The following is a 21,483-nucleotide window of genomic DNA, read 5'->3' as shown; positions in this document are numbered from 1 at the left end:
ACCTCAACTGCTATGGTTCCATCAGATTCACCTGGTCCTACTCTAAATCCCATGCCACTTTCCTTGACGTTGACCTCCATCTGTCCAATGGCCAGCTTCACACGTCCGTCCACATCAAACCCACCAACAAGCAACAGTACCTCCATTATGACAGCTGCCACCCATTCCACATCAAACGGTCCCTTCCCTACAGCCTAGGTCTTCGTGGCAAATGAATGTGCTCCAGTCCGGAATCCCTGATCCATTACACCAACAACCTGAAAACAGCTTTCGCATCCCGCAACTAGCCTCCCGACCTGGTACAGAAGCAAATAACCAGAGCCACTTCCTCATCCCTTCAAACCCAGAACCTCCCACAGAAGAACCCCAAAAGTGCCCCACTTGTGACAGGATACTTTCCGGGACTGGATCAGACTCTGAAAGTGGCTCTCCAGCAGGGATACAACTTCCTCAAATCCTGCCCTGAAATGAGATCCATCCTTCATGAAATCCTCCCCACTCCACCAAGAGTGTCTTTCCGCCGTCCACCTAACCTTCGTAACCTCTTAGTTCATCCCTATGAAATCCCCAAACCACCTTCCCTACCCTCTGGCTCCTACCCTTGCAACTGCCCCGGTGTAAAACCTGTCCCGTGCACCCTCCCACCACCACCTACTCCAATCCTGTAACCTGGAAGGTGTACACGATCAAAGGCAGAGCCACGTGTGAAAGAACCCACGTGATTTACCAACTGACCTGCCTACACTGTGAAGCTTTCTATGTGGGAATGACCAGCAACAAACTGTCCATTCGCATGAATGGACACAGGCAGACAGTGTTTGTTGGTAATGAGGAACACCCTGTGGCTAAACATGCCTTGGTGCACGGCCAGCACATCTTGGCACAGTGTTACACCATCCTGGTTATCTGGATACTTCCCACTAACACCAACCTGTCAGAACTCCGGAGAAGGGAACTTGCCCTTCAGTATATCCTCTCTTCTCGTTATCTGCCAGGCCTCAACCTCCGCTAATTTCAAGTTGCCGCCACTCATACCTCACCTGTCTTTGAACAACATCTTTGCCTCTTTACTTCCGCCTCGACTGACATCTCTGCCCAAACTCTTTGCCTTTACAAATGTCTGCTTGTGTCTGTGTATGTGCGGATGGATATGTGTGTATGTGTGCGCGCGCGCGCGCGCGCGAGTGTATACCTGTCCCTAAGGTAAGTCTTTCCGCTCCCGGGATTGGAATGACTCCTTACCCTCTCCCTTAAAACCCACATTCTTTCGTCTTTCCCTCTCCTTCCCTCTTTCCTGATGAAGCAACTGTTTGTTGCGAAAGCTTGAATTTTGTGTGTGTGTTTGTGTTTGTTTGTGTGTTATCGACCTGCCATCGCTTTTGTTTCGTAAGTCTCATCATCTTTGTTTTTAGATATATTTTTCCCACGTGGAATGTTTCCCTCTATTACATTTGTATTAAATATATAGTCACAACAACCGAGTAACGTGAGTGGTTGGGAAAGTGAATGACTGACTTCAGTTTATTGGGAGAATTGTAGAAAAATGTTCCTCATCTACAAAGGAGGCTGCATACAGAATACTTGTACAGCCATTTCTTGAGTACTGCTTGAGTGTTGGGGATCCCTGCCAGGTCTGATTAAAGGAAGAAATCAAAGCAGTTCAGAAGTACTGCTGCTAGGTTTGCTACCAGCAGGATCAGTCAACATTTGGGGCCTGTATTTGCGGACTGGTTGCAGCTCGTGGTCTTGCGGTAGTGTTCTCGCCTCCCACGCACAGGGTCCCGGGTTCGATTCCCGCCGGGGTCAGGGATTTTTCCTGCCTCGAGATGGCTGGGTGTTGTTGTGTCATCTTCATTATCACCATTCATCGCCATTACGGTCGGAGGAAGGCAATGGCAAACCAAATCCGCTAGGACCTTGCCTAGTCAGCAGTGCGGGTCTCCCACATCGTCCCCTATGTTCCTCGGATCATCACCATCACCATCACCATCAACATCGTTTGTGGACTATTGCTGCAAACGTAGATTTTATGTAATGATCACAAAGACAGTCATATTTCCTTTGCTCCATTTGTGAGGGGAAGAGGAATGGGAGTGACTAGTAGTGGTACAAGATATTCTCCACCATGCACCGTATGGTGGCTCATGGAGTATTACATAGATGTACAAGCGAAGACTGGTATTTATAGGGGTGGACAAGGATAGAATTCTGTCATGGTTTTAAGTTCACATCCACTATGTCTAAACAAGTCTAGCAACCTCTGCAATTTTATCTGTTCTTATATACACTATCCAGCCTCATTAATGTGACAACCTGTCAAAAGGCTGAATAACCACCTTTTGTTGTGCGGGTTGGTGTGGCACAGGGAGGAAGACAGTCAGTAACATTATGGAAGGTACAAGGAGGGATGTGGAGCCACACACACCAGTGCTACAGGCAACTGTGCTACATTTCTCGATAGAGGACCATTGTGTTCAGTCTGATCTAGGTGGTCCTGCAGATTCTTGACTGGGTTTAAATCCGGGAAGTCTGGTGGCCAGGGAAGTACAGTAAACTCATCCTGGTGCTCTTCAAACCATGCATGTACACCAAGAGCTGTATGACAAATTGTGCCTTCCTGTTGGTAGATGCCATCACACTGAGGGTAAGAAAAAAAAAAACTGCATTTAGGAGTTTGGTTTGGCTTGGTTTTGTTTTGCTTTAGGGCACAAAAAACTACTGGGGTCATACGCGCCCAAGTCAACACTGTAGAACACGAAGAAAGAGAGGTGATAAAACACGACTATACATCAGTCCCAAACGACACACTAGAAAACAGCAACTCAGATGGCAAGCCCAAGCGGGAATGTAAATGGTTAAAAAAAAAAAAAAAAAATGGGCAGTCCATCAGGAAGTGGTGGGCAGTTAAAACTTGGGTGCAATATGTAAAAAGTGGTGCAGTTGTGACACTTATCAAATGACGATGGCTAAAAAGGCAGTGCCCAATATACAGTCCTCCTCCCAGTGGGAGGGCCGAGAGGAGGTTATCCGAGCCACTGGGAGAGGCTTAATAAGCTGGAGCTTATTCCCCTGAAGCGAGGACCATTGGCAATGCCAAAAGGACACTACCTCCTTGCAGATGGCAACACAGAGATAAACAGAGGGAATATAGAAACTTGCGGGCTGAGCTACGGGGACTGCAGCCTTGGCAGCAGTGTCAGCAGCCACGTTTCCTGGCAGACTGCCATGACCCAGAACCCGAAGAAACATCACACTGGCTCCACCAAGAGTGAGCAAGTGAGAGTGTTCCTGGACCCACTGCACTAAGGGATAGGCGGTGTACAGCACACATACACTTTGAAGGGCGCTGAGTGAGCCTGAGCAGAGGGCACAATTGAAAGGACTGTGTTGCCGGATTTACTCCATGGCCTGACACAGAGCGAAGAGCTCCGCTGTAAATACTGAGTAATGTGCTGGAAGCCAATATCAAAAGACACGGGTGCCAATGACAAAGGCACACCTGACCCCACAGTCAGTCCAAGAACCATCCGTGCATACAAGGGTACTATCGCGAAGTTCCGCGCAAAGGTCGTGAAACTGAAGGCGATAGACCGAAGCTGGAGTAGTGTCCTTAGGAAGCGAATGAAGGCCACTGTTAACATGGGCTTCATGAAGCCAAGGTGGTGAAGGGTTCATACTCACCGGGAAAGGTGCAGGTAGTGTGAAGTTAAACCGCCATATCAAGCGCCGAAAGTGGACTCCAGGAGGTAACAGAGAAGAGGGATGCACCCCATATTGGCAATCAAAGGAATCATCAAAGAAGGAGGCATAGGACAGGTGGCCATGCATGGCAGACAAACAGCATTCATACCTGCTCAGGAGAAAGTCACGGCAGTAGGACAGTGGTAGTTCAGCAGCTTCAGCATACAGACCCTCAACCGGGCTAGTGTAAAAGGCACCTGTGGCCAAACAGATGCCACAATGGTGGATAGTGTTGAGACAGCGTAAGAGGGATGGATGTGCAGACGCATAAACGAAGGATCCATAGTCGAGTTTCAAATGGACAAGGGCCTGGTACAAATGGAGGAGGTTGGTTCGATAGCATCCCTGGGAGTACCATTGAGGACATGTAAGGAACTGCATACAGTGGGCTGCCAGGTAAGACACATGGGACGACCAAGAGAGTTTCCTATCAATTGTGAGCCCCAGGAATTTTGTAGTTTCAACAAATGGAAGGGCAACAGGCCCAAGAGAAACCATTTGCACCGCCAGAAATTCATAGAGACGGTTTTGTCAGTGGAAAAACGAAAGCGATTGTCGATGCTCCAGGAGTAAAGATGATCAAGACATTGCTGAAGACACCACTCAATGAGACAGGTCCATGGAGAACTCCATAAGATGGCAAAATTGTTAACAAAAAGGGAGCTCGAGATGCCCGGCAGGAGTCGGATCATTACAGGGTTAATGGATTGCAAAGTTATATGGACACATTTAACAGGGCTAGGAGAATAAAGTTAATTGTGGGGTGTTATTACCAGCCACCAGTTTCCACAGCGACAGTTCTAGAATCATTCAGAGGGAGTCTACATTCTGTATCGCAGAAGTACTCGGATCATGCTGTATTAGTCGGAGGTGACTTCAAGCTACCTCATATAGACTGCAATGTCTATAGATTCATTACAGGTGGTACAGACAAGCCATTGTGTGAATTACTTTTGAACACATTATTCGAAAACTATCTTGAGCGGCTAAATCGACAGCCAACGCGTAATGGAAATATTTTAGATCTGGTAGCCACGAACAGACTAGACCTCATCGATGGTGTCACTGTTGAGACTGGGATTAGTGATCATGATGTTGTCATGACGACTATGATTACGAAAGTTAAAAAGTCAGTCAAGAAGGCTAGGAGAGTATTCTTAGTAGAAAGAGCAGATAAGCAGTTGTTAGCATCCCACTCAGTAAATGAATCGACTTCATTTACTTCCGGTACGATGTACGTGGAAGAATTATGGGCAAATTTTAAACACATTGTAAATCACACATTGGACAAGTATGTGCCGAAAAAGTGGGTTACAGACGGAAAAGACCCACCATGGTTTAACAGCGCAATTCGGAGAATCTTCAGGAAGCAACGGCAGTTGCACTCGCAGAACAAGAAAGTTCGGGAGAATGAGGAGAGGCAAAAGTTAGTAGAGATTCGTGCTGCTGTAAAAAGAGCGATGCGCGAAGCATTCAACCACTACCACCGTCATACCTTAGCAAAAGATCTAGCTGAAAACCCAAGGAAATTCTGGTCTTACGTAAAATCGGTAAGCGGGTCGAAGGCTTCCATCCAGTCACTCACTGATCAGTCTGGCCTGGCAACGGAAGACAGCAAACCGAAAACTGAAATTTTAAATTTAGCATTTGAGAAATCTTTCACGCAGGAGGATTGTACAAACTTACCGCCGTTTGAGTCTCGTACAGATTCCCGTATGGAGGACATAGTTGTAGACATCCCTGGGGTTGTGAAGCAGCTGAATGTGTTGAAAATAAATAAATCGCCAGGTCCTGATGGGATTCCAGTTCGGTTTTACAGAGAGTATCCTACTGCATTGGCTCCTTACTTAGCCTGCATTTATCGCGAATCACTTGCCCAACGTAAAGTCCCGAGTGACTGGAAAAAAGCGCAGGTGACGCCTGTATATAAGAAGGGTAGAAGGACGGATCCTCAAAATTACAGACCAGTATCCTTAACATCGGTTTGTTGCAGGATTCTCGAACATATTCTCAGTTAGAATATAATGAATTTCCTTGAGACAGAGAAGTTGCTGTCCATGCATCAGCACGGCTTTAGAAAGCATCGCTCCTGCGAAACGCAACTCGCCCTTTGTTCACATGATATCTTGCGAACCATGGATGAAGGGTATCAGACGGTGCCATATTCCTTGACTTCCGGAAAGCGTTTGACTCGGTGCCCACTGCAGACTCCTAACTAAGGTACGAGCATATGGGATTGGTTCCCAAGTATGTGAGTCGCTTGAAGACTTCTTAAGTAATAGAACCCAGTACGTTGTCCTCGATGGTGAGTGTTCATCGGAGGTGGGGGTATCATCTGGATTGCCCCAGGGAAGTGTGGTAGGTCCGCTGTTGTTTTCTATCTACATAAACGATCTTTTGGATAGGGTGGATAGCAATGTGCGGCTGTTTGCTGATGATGCTGTGGTGTACGGGAAGGTGTCGTCGTTGAGTGACTGTAGGAGGATACAAGATGACTTGGACAGGATTTGTGATTGGTGTAAAGAATGGCAGCTAACTCTAAATATAAATAAATGTATATTAATGCAGATGAATAGTAGAGATGGGCAAACTGAAACACGTAACTGTTTCGAAACAAATGAAACAGTACAATGTAATGTTTCGATACGCTGTTTCGAAACAGTGAAACAGTTTGTGTTTTGTAATCTAATAAACCTACACATTTTATCATCTTGAATGTCTACTGTATAAGTATGTCCATATAAACAAAAATGAGGTGCGAGAGCGATAATCATATCGCAGAAAGTATGAAACTATCACTTAGGCATCTTGGCAGTTTCGTATTTCCTGCAGCAAATGCGTTGCTTTCGTGTCGTGTGACTTTCATACTTTTCAATTGGCTGAGGACAGCCACAGCTGAAGACAGAAGAACCACCACGAACAGAACTGGAGGTGAGAGCAAACTGCAGAAACAACAGATATGCTACTAGGATTCCCACATTCCGTTTGTATGGGTAATATACCCATCCTGCTAATTTCCATGCACACAAATGGAATCATTGTGGATAATAGGCACAGTGACTATAGACTCACAAATAACGCCAAATAATTCGAATAAATAACAAAATATACGGTAACAGAAAAAATTTTGTCTTTCAAGGTGTTTCGAACCGTTACTATAAATTCACCATGCTTCCCAGCCCTTCCCGTTCACCATTACACTATCAGTGACATGTCAAACAGATTGCTTGCAATTACACCTACATCAAATTTATGTATATGTCTAATAACTGTCACTCTACACCTATTTTTATTCGAAATGTTGTAGGCTTACTTGCGTTGCTTAATATGATTACTGTACATGAACAGAGAAGCGCGTGTTATAAAAAAAAAGGGTAATTTAACTGAATGATTTTCCCATATTTATTATTTTGAATATGAATAGTATGCGTTGTTTTATTGTTTGGTTAGTGTTTATAAAGCAGATGTTATGCCATTTCAAAATAGGACAGTCAGCTAGAGACGAAGCTTTATTTTCGGATATCTTAAGCTTCATGCTATTGCTTGTCAAAAAGATTTGGACGTTCTTAAAAGTGTTTCATGAAGTGGTATGTTGTGTTTCAGTACCTGTGCCGAGCCCGAATCTCATCCGACACAGAGCGGAATGAAACATCACTGTTTCGATAGAATTAGTCCATACCAAGCACTGGTGACTGAAACAGCCTTATTTTGAAACAACGATACAGTTTCTGTGGCTGGCTCGAGATTGAATCTGGTCCGGTTATCTGAGACAGGGACGGAATGAAACACCACTGTTTCGAAACAGTGAACCACAGCCGTTCCGAAACATTGAAACAGTTCCACATATTGACACACTGTATCAAAACATAGAAACAGTGGCCAAGTCTAATGAATAGGAAAAAGAGCCCCGTAATGTTTGAATACTCCATTAGTAGCGTAGCGCTTGACACAGTCACGTCGATTAAATATTTGGGCGTAACATTGCAGAGCGATATGAAGTGGGACAAGCATGTAATGGCAGTTGTGGGGAAGGCGAATAGTCGTCTTCGGTTCATTGGTAGAATTTTGGTAAGATGTGGTTCATCTGTAAAGGAGACCGCTTATAAATCACTAATACTACCTATTCTTGAGTGCTGCTCGAGTGTTTGGGATCCCTATCAGGTCAGATTGAGGGAGGACATAGAAGCAATTCAGAGGCGGGCTGCTAGATTTGTTACTGGTTGGTTTGATCATCACGCGAGTGTTACGGAAATGCTTCAGGAACTCGGGTGGGAGTCTCTAGAGGAAAGGAGGCATTCTTTTTGTGAATCACTACTGAGGAAATTTAGAGAACCAGCATTTGAGGCTGACTGCAGTACAATTTTACTGCCGCCAACTTGCATTTTGCGGAAAGACCACAAAGGTAAGATAAGAGAGATTAGGGCTCGTACAGAGGCATATAGGCAGTCATTTTTCCCTCGTTCTGTTTGGGAGTGGAACAGGGAGAGAAGATGCTAGTTGTGGTACGAGGTACCCTCCAATACGCATCGTATGGTGGATTGCGGAGTATGTATTTAGATGTAGAATAGCAAAGAGGATGACACTCAGGACAGAACCCTGATGCACACTGTTTTCCTGGATAAAGACATCCGACAAGGTAGAACCCACTCACATCTTGAAAACTTGGTCTTTGCCTGAATGAAACAGGGCAGATGGCCATGGAAGCCCCATGTGTAAAGAGTACGGAGGATACCAGGTCTTCAGCAGGTTTCGTAGGCCTTCAAATCGAAAAATACGGTCGGAGTCTGGGAATTTCGCAGGAAACCATTCGTGACGTGGGTGGACAAAGTAACAAGATGGTCAACTGCAGAATGCCGCACTCGAAATCCACAGTGTGCATTCGTCAGTAAATTGCGAGACTCGAGCCACCCTACCAGCCGGGCATGAATCATACATTCCATCATCTTGCAAACTCATCTGGTAAGAGAGATGGGGCGGTAGCTAGGAGGACAATTTTTGTCCTTACTGGGCTTAGGTATGGGCATGAAGGTGGCTTCCCGCCAGTGTCTGGGAAATGTGCTCTCTCCCCAGGTGTGGTTGTATGTGTTAAGCAGAAAGTGCTTGCCCGCAAGAGAAAGGTGCTACAACATCTGAATGGGAATGGCATCTGCCCCTGGGGCAGAGGATCAGGATGTACTGAGAGTATGATCTAGCTCCCTCACAGTAAAGGCGGCATTGTAGCATTCATGATTCGGAGAAGAGAAGAGTATTGCACAAGCCTCCTCTGCTCATTTCCGATGGAGGAAGGCAGGGTGATAGTGGGAAGAGCTCAAAAGTTTCGCAAAATGGCGGCCCAAGGTGTTGGAGATACCAATAGAGTTGGCTCACATGACAGAGGAAGGGGTGGAACTGTTAAAACAGCTAGTGAACAAATCCAGCTAGCTCTTGTGCTATCCTGAAGAACACAATGACACTTTGCACACACCTGTTCATAATGAATGCAGTTTGCCATTGTATGATGATGGTTAAAAATGTGAAGAGCACGTGTCTGTGTGTGAATTGCATCATGACATGCCTCAGTCCACCAAGGAACTGGGAAACAACGTGGTAAAGAGGAAGTGTGAGGAATGGAACGTGCTCCAGCCATAAGGATGATGTTCGTGAAATATTCCATCTGGTTATCACAACTGGGGAAATCTTGGTCTTCACAGGTCACCACTCAGCCTTAGTAAGCTGCCATTTGTGTGTACACGCGGATGGGGTAGGAGTCAGCAATCGGATAGCACACGGGAAATGGCCGCTCGAGTAGGTGTCCGAAAAAAACGGACCACTCCAAGATGAAGCAGTGCAGAAGGATAGGTCCAAATGGGAATAGGTGTGCGAGGAGCCGGAAAGGAAAGTGGGTGTTCCAGTCTTGTTGCAGACAAGGTTAAGTTGGTTAAGAAGGTCAGCCAAGAAGGCATCTCTCTGACAGGTCCTGGAAGAACCTCAAAGGGAATGATGTGCATTAAAGTCACCGAGTAGCAAAAATGGGGGCGGTAGCTGCCCATTAAGCTGAAGGAAGTCTACCCCGGTGATATCAAATGATAGAGGGACATAGATGGTACGGACGGAAAAAGTCAGGTGGGAAAGAAAAAAGTGAATTGCAACAGCTTGAAGATGGGCAGTCAGGGAGACGGTTTGACTGTGAAAGTCATCCTATAAGAGCAGCACGACACCCTCACGAGATGGAATGTCGACCTCGGGGAGGGGGGGGGGGGGGGAAGGTCAAAACAAATTGTTAAGAAATGTGAAAGCTCAAAGCAGTCGTGATGGAGCAATTTCGCTTCCTGAAGGCAGAGTACAAGGGGAAGTTTCAATGCTATAAGCAGCCATATATCCCCTTTGTGGGACCGAAGGCCACGAACATTCCACTGTAGGAGTCTCACGATGATGAGGAGGGGATGTAGTGGGGTGTCACCTCAGTGGCTGCTGAGTGACAGCATACAAAGAGTCGCTACTACAGAGGACAGAAGCAGGAGGATCCTGCACCATGGGGCCCACAGAAGCATTAGCTTGCTTGTGCGGTCGGTCTGTGGAGTCCAACGCCGAAAACAGTTGGTGGTGCGCACCAGCGACACAGAGGCCGGCTGAACTAAGGTATCACGTGGCGACAATGTCAAAGGGGATCTTCGAGTTGGTGAAGGTGAAGACTGCTTGCCTATAGTGGACTTCTTTGAGCCTTTCCGATTAGAGGAAGACTCGGGTGTTGTTTGGCTGGAGGGACGGAAGAAGTCTTCACAGCAGTACTCCTCCTGTCCTTTCCTGTCTACCGGTTGTGTAGCTGGTGGCTTCACCCCTCGAGGCACGAGTTTGACAGTTTGCTGCGCAGCTGGATGGGGGGATGGTGATGCTATCTTGACACTGGACGATTTCATAACCTCGGACCTGAATTGGAAGTAACATGTCTGCGTGGCCATGTCCTTCGTCGAGCGAGGGGTAACAAGAACAGAACTATAGGTGGCAGGTGGGAGAACGCAAGGTTTGCAACTAGCAAGTAACTTGCAAGCGACTGGGTAAGGCACTTTTTCCTTTCCCCGGATCTCTTGGACAGCCCACTCACCAAGACACACGAGTGAATCTCGAGAGGAGGCGGCACGGCCATCATTGCAGTTAATACAGTGGGGAGGAGGACGCAGACAATCACCCTTATGCGCATCCCTACCACAGGTTACACATTTGGCTGGGCGTCGACAAAACGTTCTAGTGCGATTGGAACCGTGACACTGGTAGCAGCACATCGGGTTCGGAATGTACGGCCGGAGTGTGATAATTTTGTCGCGTGCTTTGATCTTGGACGGAAGCCCCACTCTATCAAAGGTGAGGAAAAGAGTGCGGGTGGGCACTAAGGAGAAATCTACCATTTGCATTACGTGATGGACAGCAATGGCACCCTGATCAGAGAGGTAAGATTGGATTTCGGCCTCGGTTAGACCGTCAAGCAACCTGGTGTAAATTACACCACAGGAAGAATTCAAAGTTCTGTGGGCCTCGACACGAACAGGGTAGCCGTGGAGAAACGAGGCAGCAAGCAGTTGTTGTGCTTGAGAATCAGACGTAGTCTCCAAAAGCAAAGTACCATTGCATAAATGAGAGCAGGATTTCACAGGGCTGCAATTGCATCAACACCTTATTGAATAATAAACGGATTTACCATAGCAAAGGACTGACCGTCTTCAGTAAGTGAAACCACAAGGAACCGCGGTGCAGCGAGAAGGGCCTTTGAATCGTTAGCCTAATTACGTTTACGCTTCGTAGCCGTTGATTGGGAAGATGATTGACTCATTGTGAGAAAATCCACCACGACTGCCAGTGTCTCTGATGGCGCACTCCTTCCAACTGTGGGCCCCTCTTTGTAATGGGCCGCACCCCCCTTAGGTGATTGTTCACACCTCAGGTCACACCTCCGAAACACCTGGCCGAGGGACCAATCAGCAATTAGGGAAGGCTGCAAGCTCAGGCAATCACCCGTCCCTGGGCCTGGCCTGTACCAGGGGTACACGCGAACTCTACCTGTCAACCTGGGGCTGGGAATTATGCGTTAGCCAGTCAACTGTTACGTGTCAGAAGCATGGGCCAACCTTCAGGAGCCTACAGGGAGGAAGACGAAAAAGAGGTATCTCAAACACAAAAGCAGAGGAACGAGAGAAGGGAAACAAAGAAAGGGCAACAGAGTGAAAAAACAAGGGTGAGACTGCTCTTATGTCAGTGACAGTCAATGCAGAATGTTCCCAATAACATCGTAGACAAGTGAGGGAGAAAAACAGCGAGTGGATAGACATGCAGCACAGAAGGGAAAAAATGCTGCACAGGCTAGGGGCCTGTGGCAGCCAAGCACGAACCTGCCAAAGAGTGGCAAGCCCCCTGTGGGGACAACTGCGGGAAATTGGGAGTTTGTGGGAGGGGACAAGATAAATATAACAATAAAAGAAAAAAACACACAAAATGATGAACAAAAAAAATAATCACAAAAAAACATATCTACAGGAATCGGACAATTCCCTTGACCTATATAGGTCAACCGCAGCTGATAATACCAAAATCCCAACACCTACAGCAAAAACTACGGAAATTGGAATCAGACATTTCCCTTGACCACAGCCGACGATACCAAAACACCAATACCTATATATAAAACTACAAAAATTGGAATCGGTCATTTTCCTTGATTTTTATAGGTCAACCACAACTATTGATACGAAAAAACCAACACCTACAACTACGAAAAACAAAATCAAAACCACAATACCTCAAAAATTCAGATCCCTACGTAGATTAAAACACATTCAATACACAATAAATACACAGAACATTACAACTTGAGGGGGGGGGGGAGGGAGAATTACCACCAACAAATACAAGACGATACCTACAAATACAACCCTCTCATAAACTCCGCACCACAACGACGTCACACACAACATCCTTACATCATAGGTCAAAGCAGATGGGTGGAATCTGACACTTTCGTTGACCCATCCTCTGCTGTTCCGTATCTACATAAACGATTTTGGAGACATTCTGAGCAGCCTTCTTAGGTTGTTTACAGGCCATGTTGTCGTTTACCAGATCAAAAATTGCAAAATGATTTGGAAATCATATCTGTATGTTGCAAAACTTGGCAACTAGCCATACACAACAAAATATGTGAGGTCATCCACGTGAGTGCTAAAAGGAACTCATTAAACTTCGCTTACACGATAAATCAATCAAATCTAAAGGCCGTAAATTCAACTTTATATATAGGAATTACAATTAGGGACAACTTAAATTGGAAACAAAACATGGAAAATGTTGTGGCGAAAGTGAATCAAAGACTGTGCGATTTATTGGCAGAACACACAGAAAATGCAACAGATCTACTAAAGAGGCTGCCTACACTATGCCTGCCTATCATCTTTTGGAGTACTACTGTGGTGTATGGGATCCTTACCTGATAGCATTAACAGAGTACACTGAGATGGTTCAAAGGTAGCAGCATGTTTTGTAATATCTAGAAATAGGGGTGGTCATGATACAGGATTTGGCATGTTCACCATTAAAACAAAGCATTTCTCATTGCAGCAGGATCTTCTCACGAAGTTTCAATCACCACTTTCTCCTCTCAATGCAGAAATATTTTGTTGATGCTGACCTACACAGGGAGAAATGATCATCATAACAAAATGAGAGAAATCTGAGCACACACAGAAAGCTATAGCCGTTCTTTTTTTCTGCGCACATCATTGCTCAAGAATGGAGTAATAGAAAATTGTTGTTAAGGTGGTTCGATGAACTGTCCACCAGGCACTTAAATGTGATATGCAAAATATCCATGTGAATGTAGATGAACTTCAAACAGAAACAGAAACAGACAAAGAGAGAGAGAGAGAGAGAGAGAGAGAGAGAGAGAGAGAGAGTGTGTCCGCGTGTACGCCTGCCTGTCTCAGTGTAAATAAAACATAACATAAACATATATCACAGAGAACATTTATTACAATGTGTACTGACTTGTTTCATGCCACAGCACAAATTGCAGTTCTGATCAATGTAACATGCAAAATTAACTACGTAGCCTCACAGCGTTTAATTTCCTGCCGAATGTTTTTGGAAGTGAGAAAGCTAAAAATAAAGTGCAACCTGGAAATTCCATTTAGGATATAGGACACGTAGATGAGAAAATCACAGTATAAAGAGCTCTGTAACTGTAAGAATAATACAAGAAAAGCTTTATCACTATCAAGATGTGATTATATTACGTACACATATTTCCAAGCTGTGCATTTTCTATAATTTCACTTACACAGTCACAATCATACTAAATAACATACCTGATACTGCCATTAGGTACACACGGCCAAAGTTGCAGAGACCACCAATCAGAAACACCCCTAGCAACATTAATGACATCCTCTTGAGATTCTCTGTTGATTGCTGTGGGTCTGAATCTTTGCTGTATATTACGTCAATAACTTTCCCCAAGCAGAAAGGTACTGCCATTGTTATTGTGCTTGAGATGGCAAGGAGACATATGGCACCTGGTGACATAAGTCTTATCTTCAACACCATATGCAACTATATATAATATGAAGAGTTTTTCGTGTTTTTACAGGGCATACTGCTATAAAAGAATGTAGAAGGATAACTAAATTTTGTGTCAAATTGTATGTGCATAATTAAAGTAACAGAAAACACAGAACTTAAATAAGTAAGAGTTGTTATACACCTAATTACATATTGTTGTAATGTGCTGGGAAAAGATAAGAATCTGTACTTGAGTTTCCAGTTCTCAAACAAATCTGCGCTTACCGGCTAATGTCCACCGTTCAGGTTTTGCCAGAGACAACAATCTTTTCAATTCAGATGCTTTTGGCATTACAAAGGAACTTGTCTGTTCCTGTTTGGTTCTTGATACTAGTTTGCTTTTTCTTGACTGCAATACTGATTTATATCGAACAGAATTCGAGAAAATGTTTCGAAATTTTACAGTTAATTTTGATGACTGCGGAATTCTGGGCGAAATTACTACGAAACGAACAGGCTGTTGCATGCCTGTGGAGTAACTACACAGAAAATGTGTGTTGCATGACAATTTCGATCTTACAGCCTGCATAATGAATGCATAATTTCTGTCTAAATGCCTACACCGGCCGACAACTTCTGATAATTTTCCTTGAAAATACATGTTGACTAATAAATATCGCTATTAGACTGAAATCTTACGGCACATCTACTTTGTTGTTCATCACATATAACAATTTCTATTTTACCACAACAGTCCACAACGCATCTTTCTCTTGCTGTTACATATCACACCGCATGCTTGAAAAGTGCTTCATCATTTCCTAAAACGTTTGTTGTGCCCAACACTATCCCGTTTTCAACATGCTCCCGATGACTTTTATCACATAAACACTAGCTATTCACTTGTTACTTGGTTCGTGTGTTTCCGCTGGGTTGGCACCCCGACATACGAAAGTATATTGTTCTGAAACAGAAGACAGAAGTGGACAGAAGATATCAGTGTGGTGCACTAGTGGTATTGTTGGGTATTGGGAACACGTCTGTTGCCGTCACGCATGGAAGATACTTACGTTAGTTAATAAATGTATTAATAACAAATAGATTTTCAACTAAAATGACGGACAAAAATGTTACTGATGACACGCAAGCGAGTCAGTATGACGAATATGATGATCGTCCAAGTACAAAACCAGAGCGATTTTCCAGCAGGTAGGCCTTATACATAACATTTGAGTCTAAATATACAAATGGTAATTAAAACGCCTATTATATCATAAACCAAGAAATTATGTTCTGGATGTTCCCAATGAAATATAAATGATTCTTATTGGGTAGTTATGAAGTTCATCGTTTGGAGATAATGGTACGGGATTGTGCAATACAATAAAGCCGCAACATCTTTCTCTCTCTCTCTCTCTCTCTCTCTCTCTCTCTCTCTCTCTCTTTGTAGTAACTAAAGATATTGGGTTTCGCATCAGGTTTTATATTCCTAGAAAAGAATGAAATGCACAACTGTAAAACTGCTTCACACTGCCCATGGTAACAAAATATCTAACAGAAAGCAGAAGTGTTTTTGTAATGCAAAATAACAACGTCATTGATACTAGGAATTCGTGAAGTAATTGTGGAATAGAAACAAATAGTTAGTTACAAATCTGTAGATAACCAACAAGTAGCTGTCATTTTGCTGAACAGTGTGAAACCGGAGGGGTGGTATTGGTAGGTCCAATGTTTCTCTTGGTTTATGCACATAGTGTAAAAATTTGTTTTTTGTCGTGCATTAGAATCATGAGCATCATCTGTTATGTGCAACAAGCTTAAAAATTCAATTGGATATTTCTTAATTGCCATAAAGTCAGTCTCGCATGGAATTCCCTTTTTTAAAGTTAGTAGGTTATAAACTACCCCTGACATTGAATATGGAATACACAGATGTAGATATGTACCTTATTGGAGCTGCCATTTTTGGTGCTTAAGAAGTGATAAATGACAGAAAAAAATCCTAGGATGAAGATGTGATCATTCCCAGACTGTTTAAATGTGTTGTGCTAAAAAAAGGAAGAAAAAAGAGAGAGAGAGAGAGAGATAAGTTTGGAATCTAAATTTATTCATTTTCAGCTTAATTCTATTACTTATAAGGAGAAGACTTGTAACAGTTTTCCTCGCATAATTAAAATATGATTGTTGTTGTGCTAGTTCACAGATTTGAAAATCTTAGCCATTTATGAATTTAATGCTTATTTAAGGCTGTTGCTGTTGCATCCTACCCAAGGATAGAGCCAACTAAAATTTTTATGATTGTTTTGAATGGTGTGGCAGCTCATACATTAATTTTTCATGTTTGTTAACTTTAGTAACAGTTTTATCCAATTCAGTAACACACTACGGCCTTGGGCATGTTATCTTACGCAAGTTGGGATTACAGCCTCCATGCATGTGTCCCTTGTCCTTTCTCCTTGGTAAAATTCACTGAAATGCCGTGTGTATGATATGTTTGATAAACAAGACAATCTAGATTGTGTTCAACTGTTATTACTGATTTTGGCCAAATTAGGCCACCTTCTGATTTAAGATAAAAACACAGAACTACTGCAGCCTGGCAGAGTGTCCATAAACCTACCTTCAGACTACTCTCAAATAGTGTGCGGGAAAAGTGGATCTTCAGTCTTTTTGTATGAGCTCTAATTTCCCTTATCTTACTACAGTGATCATCTCTCCACATGTAGGTTGGCAACAACAAAATATTTTCGCATTCAGAGGAAAATATTGGTTTTGAAATTTTGTAAAGAGATCTTGTCACAACAAATAAATCACCTTTGTTTTAATGATTGCCACTCAACTCACATATCATATCCATGGCGCTCTTTCCCCACTATTTTGCAATTTTAAAAAATAAGCTGCCCTTCTTTGAACATCTTAAATGTTCCCCGTCAGACCAGTCTGCCAAGGATCAGATATCATGCAGCAATACTCCAGAAGAGAATGGACAACTGTAATGTAGGCAGTCCATTTTGTAGACCTGTTGCATCTTCTAAGTATACTGCCAATAAAACCCAGTTTTTGGTTTGCCTACTACACAACATTATCTGTGTGATCGTTCCAGTTTAATTTGTTAGTAATTGCAATTGCTAGATGTTTAGTTGACAGAATTTAGATTTGTAGGATTTATTGTGTAACCAAAATTTAACCGATTCTTTATAGTATTCATCTGGATTTTCATTATGGAAATACGGAAGTGTCCGATCCCGCCCGTCTGCTTTGACCCATGATGCCACAAATATGGCGGAAATGACGACAAACCACGATTCCAATATGGCGCACATAAAGTCGGCACGTACACATCATGAGAACGAAAATACATCGAAAAACAAACACACACTTTCCACAAAAAGCCTAATGAGACTAACGGGATAAGCGCGGGAAATTGGGTGTTTTGGGTAGGGGAAAACTAAATATAAACAAATTTAGACCCCCCCCCCCCCCATACAAAACCACACAAAACGACGAAAAAAACCAACATCACAAAACTCCCCAAATTCCACTAAACACAATATCATCTGGAATCGGACACTTCCCTTGACCTATATAGCTCAACAGCAGCTCTCGATCCCATAAATTAGGATCAAACACTTCCCTTGGCCTATATAACTCAAAAACATCTCCTGATACCAATATCAACATACACAGCCATACATTGAGATCGAACCCTTCCCTTGACCTGCACACTGTTAAAACATCTCCTGATACCAGTATCAACATACACAGCCATACATTGAGATCGAACCCTTCCCTTGACCTGCACACTGTTAATTTTATCCGTCATATCCATTCCTGAACAAAAACAACAACCGATTAATTGTACTAAAATTACCACACGATGTACAGCGAACAACACTAAATTAACCTTCACACAAAATCGTTAACTCACTGAAACGAATTCCACTAGAAACACAGCCAACACTCGAACAATTCTGGATAATGAGCAAAAGCAAACTGAGCACAATCAACCACAACACAACGACATCTACAGACACGCCACACTCACAAACCAAACTCCGCGCTGTCATGATGTCGCACAAGACGACACCCTTACGTCACGGGTCAAAGCAGACGCGTGGGATCGTACGCTTCTGTCGACCCTTAATTATTTACAGTCAATTACTACATTTTGTACCATACAGGTATCTTGTCTACATCATTATGTCATTATGAAATTGGTTTGATCTGATGAATTTACTATGGTGTAAATTGCTTAGTTGATATGGGGTAAGGGACCAAGCAATGAGGTCATCGGTCCCTAGATTGGAAGGACAGCATCATCTGCAAACAGTCTAAGATGGCTGCTCACATTGTCACTTAAATCATTTATATGGCTTAGGAACAGCAGAGGACCTACAACATTACCTTGGATGACTCCAAATACAACTTCTATTTTGCTCAATGACTCGGTTACCATGAGCTGCGACGTTCCTGACAGGAAATCATGAATCCCGTCGCACACCTGAGATGATACTCCGTAGGTGCTTTGATTAAAAATCTTTCATGAGAAAAAGGTATCAACAGCTCTCTGAAAACCTAGAAATATGGACTAAATTTGAAATCTCCTGTTAATAGCACTCATTGCCTGGTGTGAATAGAGAACTAGTTATGTTTCATAACAATGATATTTTCTGATTCCATGCTGTGTATCAGTAGATCATTTTCTTCGAGGGAATTCACAATATTTGTACACAGGATATGCTTCAAAATGCTACTGCAAATCAACATCAGCAATGTGGATATGTCAATCAGTGGATTACTCTTGCTTCCTCTTTGATGTAGGTCAGTAGATTACTCCCGCTACCTCTTTGGTATAGGTGTGACGTGTGCAACTTTAGTCTTTAAGTAGAAATCTTCCTTCGAGCAAGTGGTTGTATATGATTGCTAAGTATAGAGCTATTATATCAGTGTAATGTGAAAGGAACTGAATTGGTATACGATCTTGCCCTCATCAAGTGATTTATGCTGCTTTGCCACACCAATGACATCTACTCCTGAGTTACATTGGCAACTATTCACGATTCAAATTCAGGAATATTCACTTGGCCATCTTCAGTGGCCATGTGAATAATGGGAAAGTCCCTTTTGCTGAGATGTGGAACATAAGGTCTCCTGTTGTTGTGGTCTTCCGTCCTGAGACTGGTTTGATGCAGCTCTCCATGCTACTCTATCCTGTGCAAGCTTCTCCGTCTCCTAGTACTTACTGCAACCTACATCCTTCTGAATCTGCTTAGTGTATTCATCTCTTGGTCTCCCTCTACATATTTGACTATGGTCTCCTATGTATCTTTTATTTTATTTACACGTCAAGTTCTGTAGGACCAAATTGAGGAGCAAATCTCAGAGGCCATGGAACGTGCCAGTACATGAAATTACAACATAAAAGTATTAACAGATAAAAATAAATGTTTATGAAACTGAAAAAAGTCAGTCCACAAGTTTAAGTAAACATAATCAACACTGCAACAAGAATCAGCTTACTTTTTCAAGGAACTCTGTGACAGAATAGAAGGTGGGCGTGACCCATGAGGAAACTCTTCAGTTTCGATTTAAAAGCGCATGGATTACTGCTAAGATTTTTGAATTCAAGTGATAGCTTATTGAAAATGGATGCAGCAGTATACTGCACACCTTTCTGCACAAGAGTTACGGAAGTCTGATCCAAATGCAGGTTTGATTAACTGAGTTAAAGCTTCTTACTCCTGGTAATAAGCTAATATTGTTAAACAAGAAATGACAGTAAGGAATATACTGTATATATTGAGAGAACAGTGTCAAAATACCCGGACTCGTGAACAGGGGTCGACAAGAGGTTCATGGACTTACACCACTTTTTGCCCAAACTGCCCGTTTCTGAGCCAAAAATATCCTTTTAGAATGGGAAGAGTTTTGTGCAAAAATGGTGCATTAAACAGGATCTGAGAGTTAGTCCTAAGAAGACTATTGTGCTAAAGTCCTTCGATGAAAATCTACCTGTGAAGGGGATAGTGAAACATCTAGGGGTAACCTTGGATGAGAAGCTAACTTGGACGTCTCACATTAAGGGCATCTGCTCCAAGGCACAAAGTACTCTAGTGAGTACTAGGAGGGCTTGTGGCAAAAACTGTGGCCCAAGCCCAAGGGGTATGCACTGGATATACACCACAGTGGTTAGACCTAGGATTTCCTATGGGGCCGTAGTGTGGTGGAAGAAGGTAGAACAACAGGTTGCTGCTAAGGTGCAGAGATTGCCCTGCTTAGCCATAATGGGTTGAATTAGCAGCACACCAACCACTGGAATGGAAGCCATGCTGGATATGTCTCCACTTCAACTTTGTGTCAAGATCGAGGCAGCAGCTGGGGCACACAGACTTAAAACTGGCAAAAACTGGGTCTCATTCGGATATCCAGAATCACACACTAACATAGTGAGTGAGGTAAATATAGGAATGGCGGGGGAATGTCTGCTGACTGTATAACAGCTCCCAACTGCTTCGACTTACAACATAATAATTGCAAGTAGGGAGCAGTGGGAAAAAACAGTTCGACACCATACGGGGGACATCATTTGGTTCACCGATATTTGGTTCACCGATGGGTCAAAAACAGACAAAGGCATTGGGGCAGGGGTGTACGGGGTTCAGCCAAGACTGGAGAGCATCATCTCTCTAGGAAAACTGGCCTCTGTATTCCAAACCGAAATTACTGCAATGAGGGCATGTGTGGAGGAGAATATGTGTAGGTGCTACAATGACTGTAGCATCTACATCTATTCAGACAGCCAGGCAGCCCTGAAATCATTGGCAACTCCTGAAACAAGTTATAAGATTGTTGCAGATTGCCACAAGGCTCCGGTGGAGCTAGGGGGAAGGTATAGGGTAAACCTAGTGTGGGTCCCTGGCCACTCAGGGATCTGTGGCAATGAACAAGGCGATAGATTGGCTAGGGTGGGACAACAACTCCATTTATTGGACCAGAACCTGTCCTAACAATCACCAAGGCTATGATCAAATTAGAACTACAGAACTGGCTTAGGAAACAGCGTGTAGGGTATTGGACCGAGGTCGATTAACAAAAACATGGTAAGGTAATGATGCCCAAGCCATGTTTTAAAAGCAGCTCTGTAATCCTGGGATTGAACAGGAAAGAGATCAAACTCATGACTGGACTGATGACCGGCCATGGGAACTTCAAAAAACACAT

At 43.5% G+C, this 21,483-nt stretch overlaps 2 protein-coding genes across 2 annotated transcripts in view; one reads left to right on the top strand and one right to left on the bottom strand.

Annotated features, from left to right (window-relative positions):
* Positions 1 to 15,161, bottom strand: part of LOC124716913 (ATP-binding cassette sub-family B member 10, mitochondrial-like) — a 112,324-nt gene extending 97,163 nt beyond the window's left edge. The window contains exons 1-2 of the mRNA XM_047243482.1: positions 14,548 to 15,161; positions 14,070 to 14,276 (exon numbers count right to left, since the gene is read on the bottom strand). Of these exons, the coding sequence (XP_047099438.1) occupies positions 14,070 to 14,276; positions 14,548 to 14,923 (583 nt within the window). The 5' untranslated portion in view covers positions 14,924 to 15,161. The remainder of the gene's footprint in view (positions 1 to 14,069; positions 14,277 to 14,547) is intronic.
* A 95-nt stretch (positions 15,162 to 15,256) lies between these two features.
* The window catches only part of LOC124716912 (putative ATP-dependent RNA helicase DHX57), a 232,224-nt gene continuing 225,997 nt past the window's right edge, over positions 15,257 to 21,483 (top strand). The window contains exon 1 of the mRNA XM_047243480.1: positions 15,257 to 15,471. Coding sequence (XP_047099436.1) covers positions 15,377 to 15,471 — 95 coding nt within the window. The 5' untranslated portion in view covers positions 15,257 to 15,376. The remainder of the gene's footprint in view (positions 15,472 to 21,483) is intronic.

The sequence above is a fragment of the Schistocerca piceifrons genome, chromosome 9 (genome assembly GCF_021461385.2).
Source record: "Schistocerca piceifrons isolate TAMUIC-IGC-003096 chromosome 9, iqSchPice1.1, whole genome shotgun sequence".
In the NCBI taxonomy this organism is placed as follows: Eukaryota; Metazoa; Arthropoda; class Insecta; order Orthoptera; family Acrididae; genus Schistocerca; species Schistocerca piceifrons.
The sequence above is the reverse complement of the archived record's forward strand: the minus strand, read 5'-3'. Positions and strand labels throughout refer to the sequence as shown.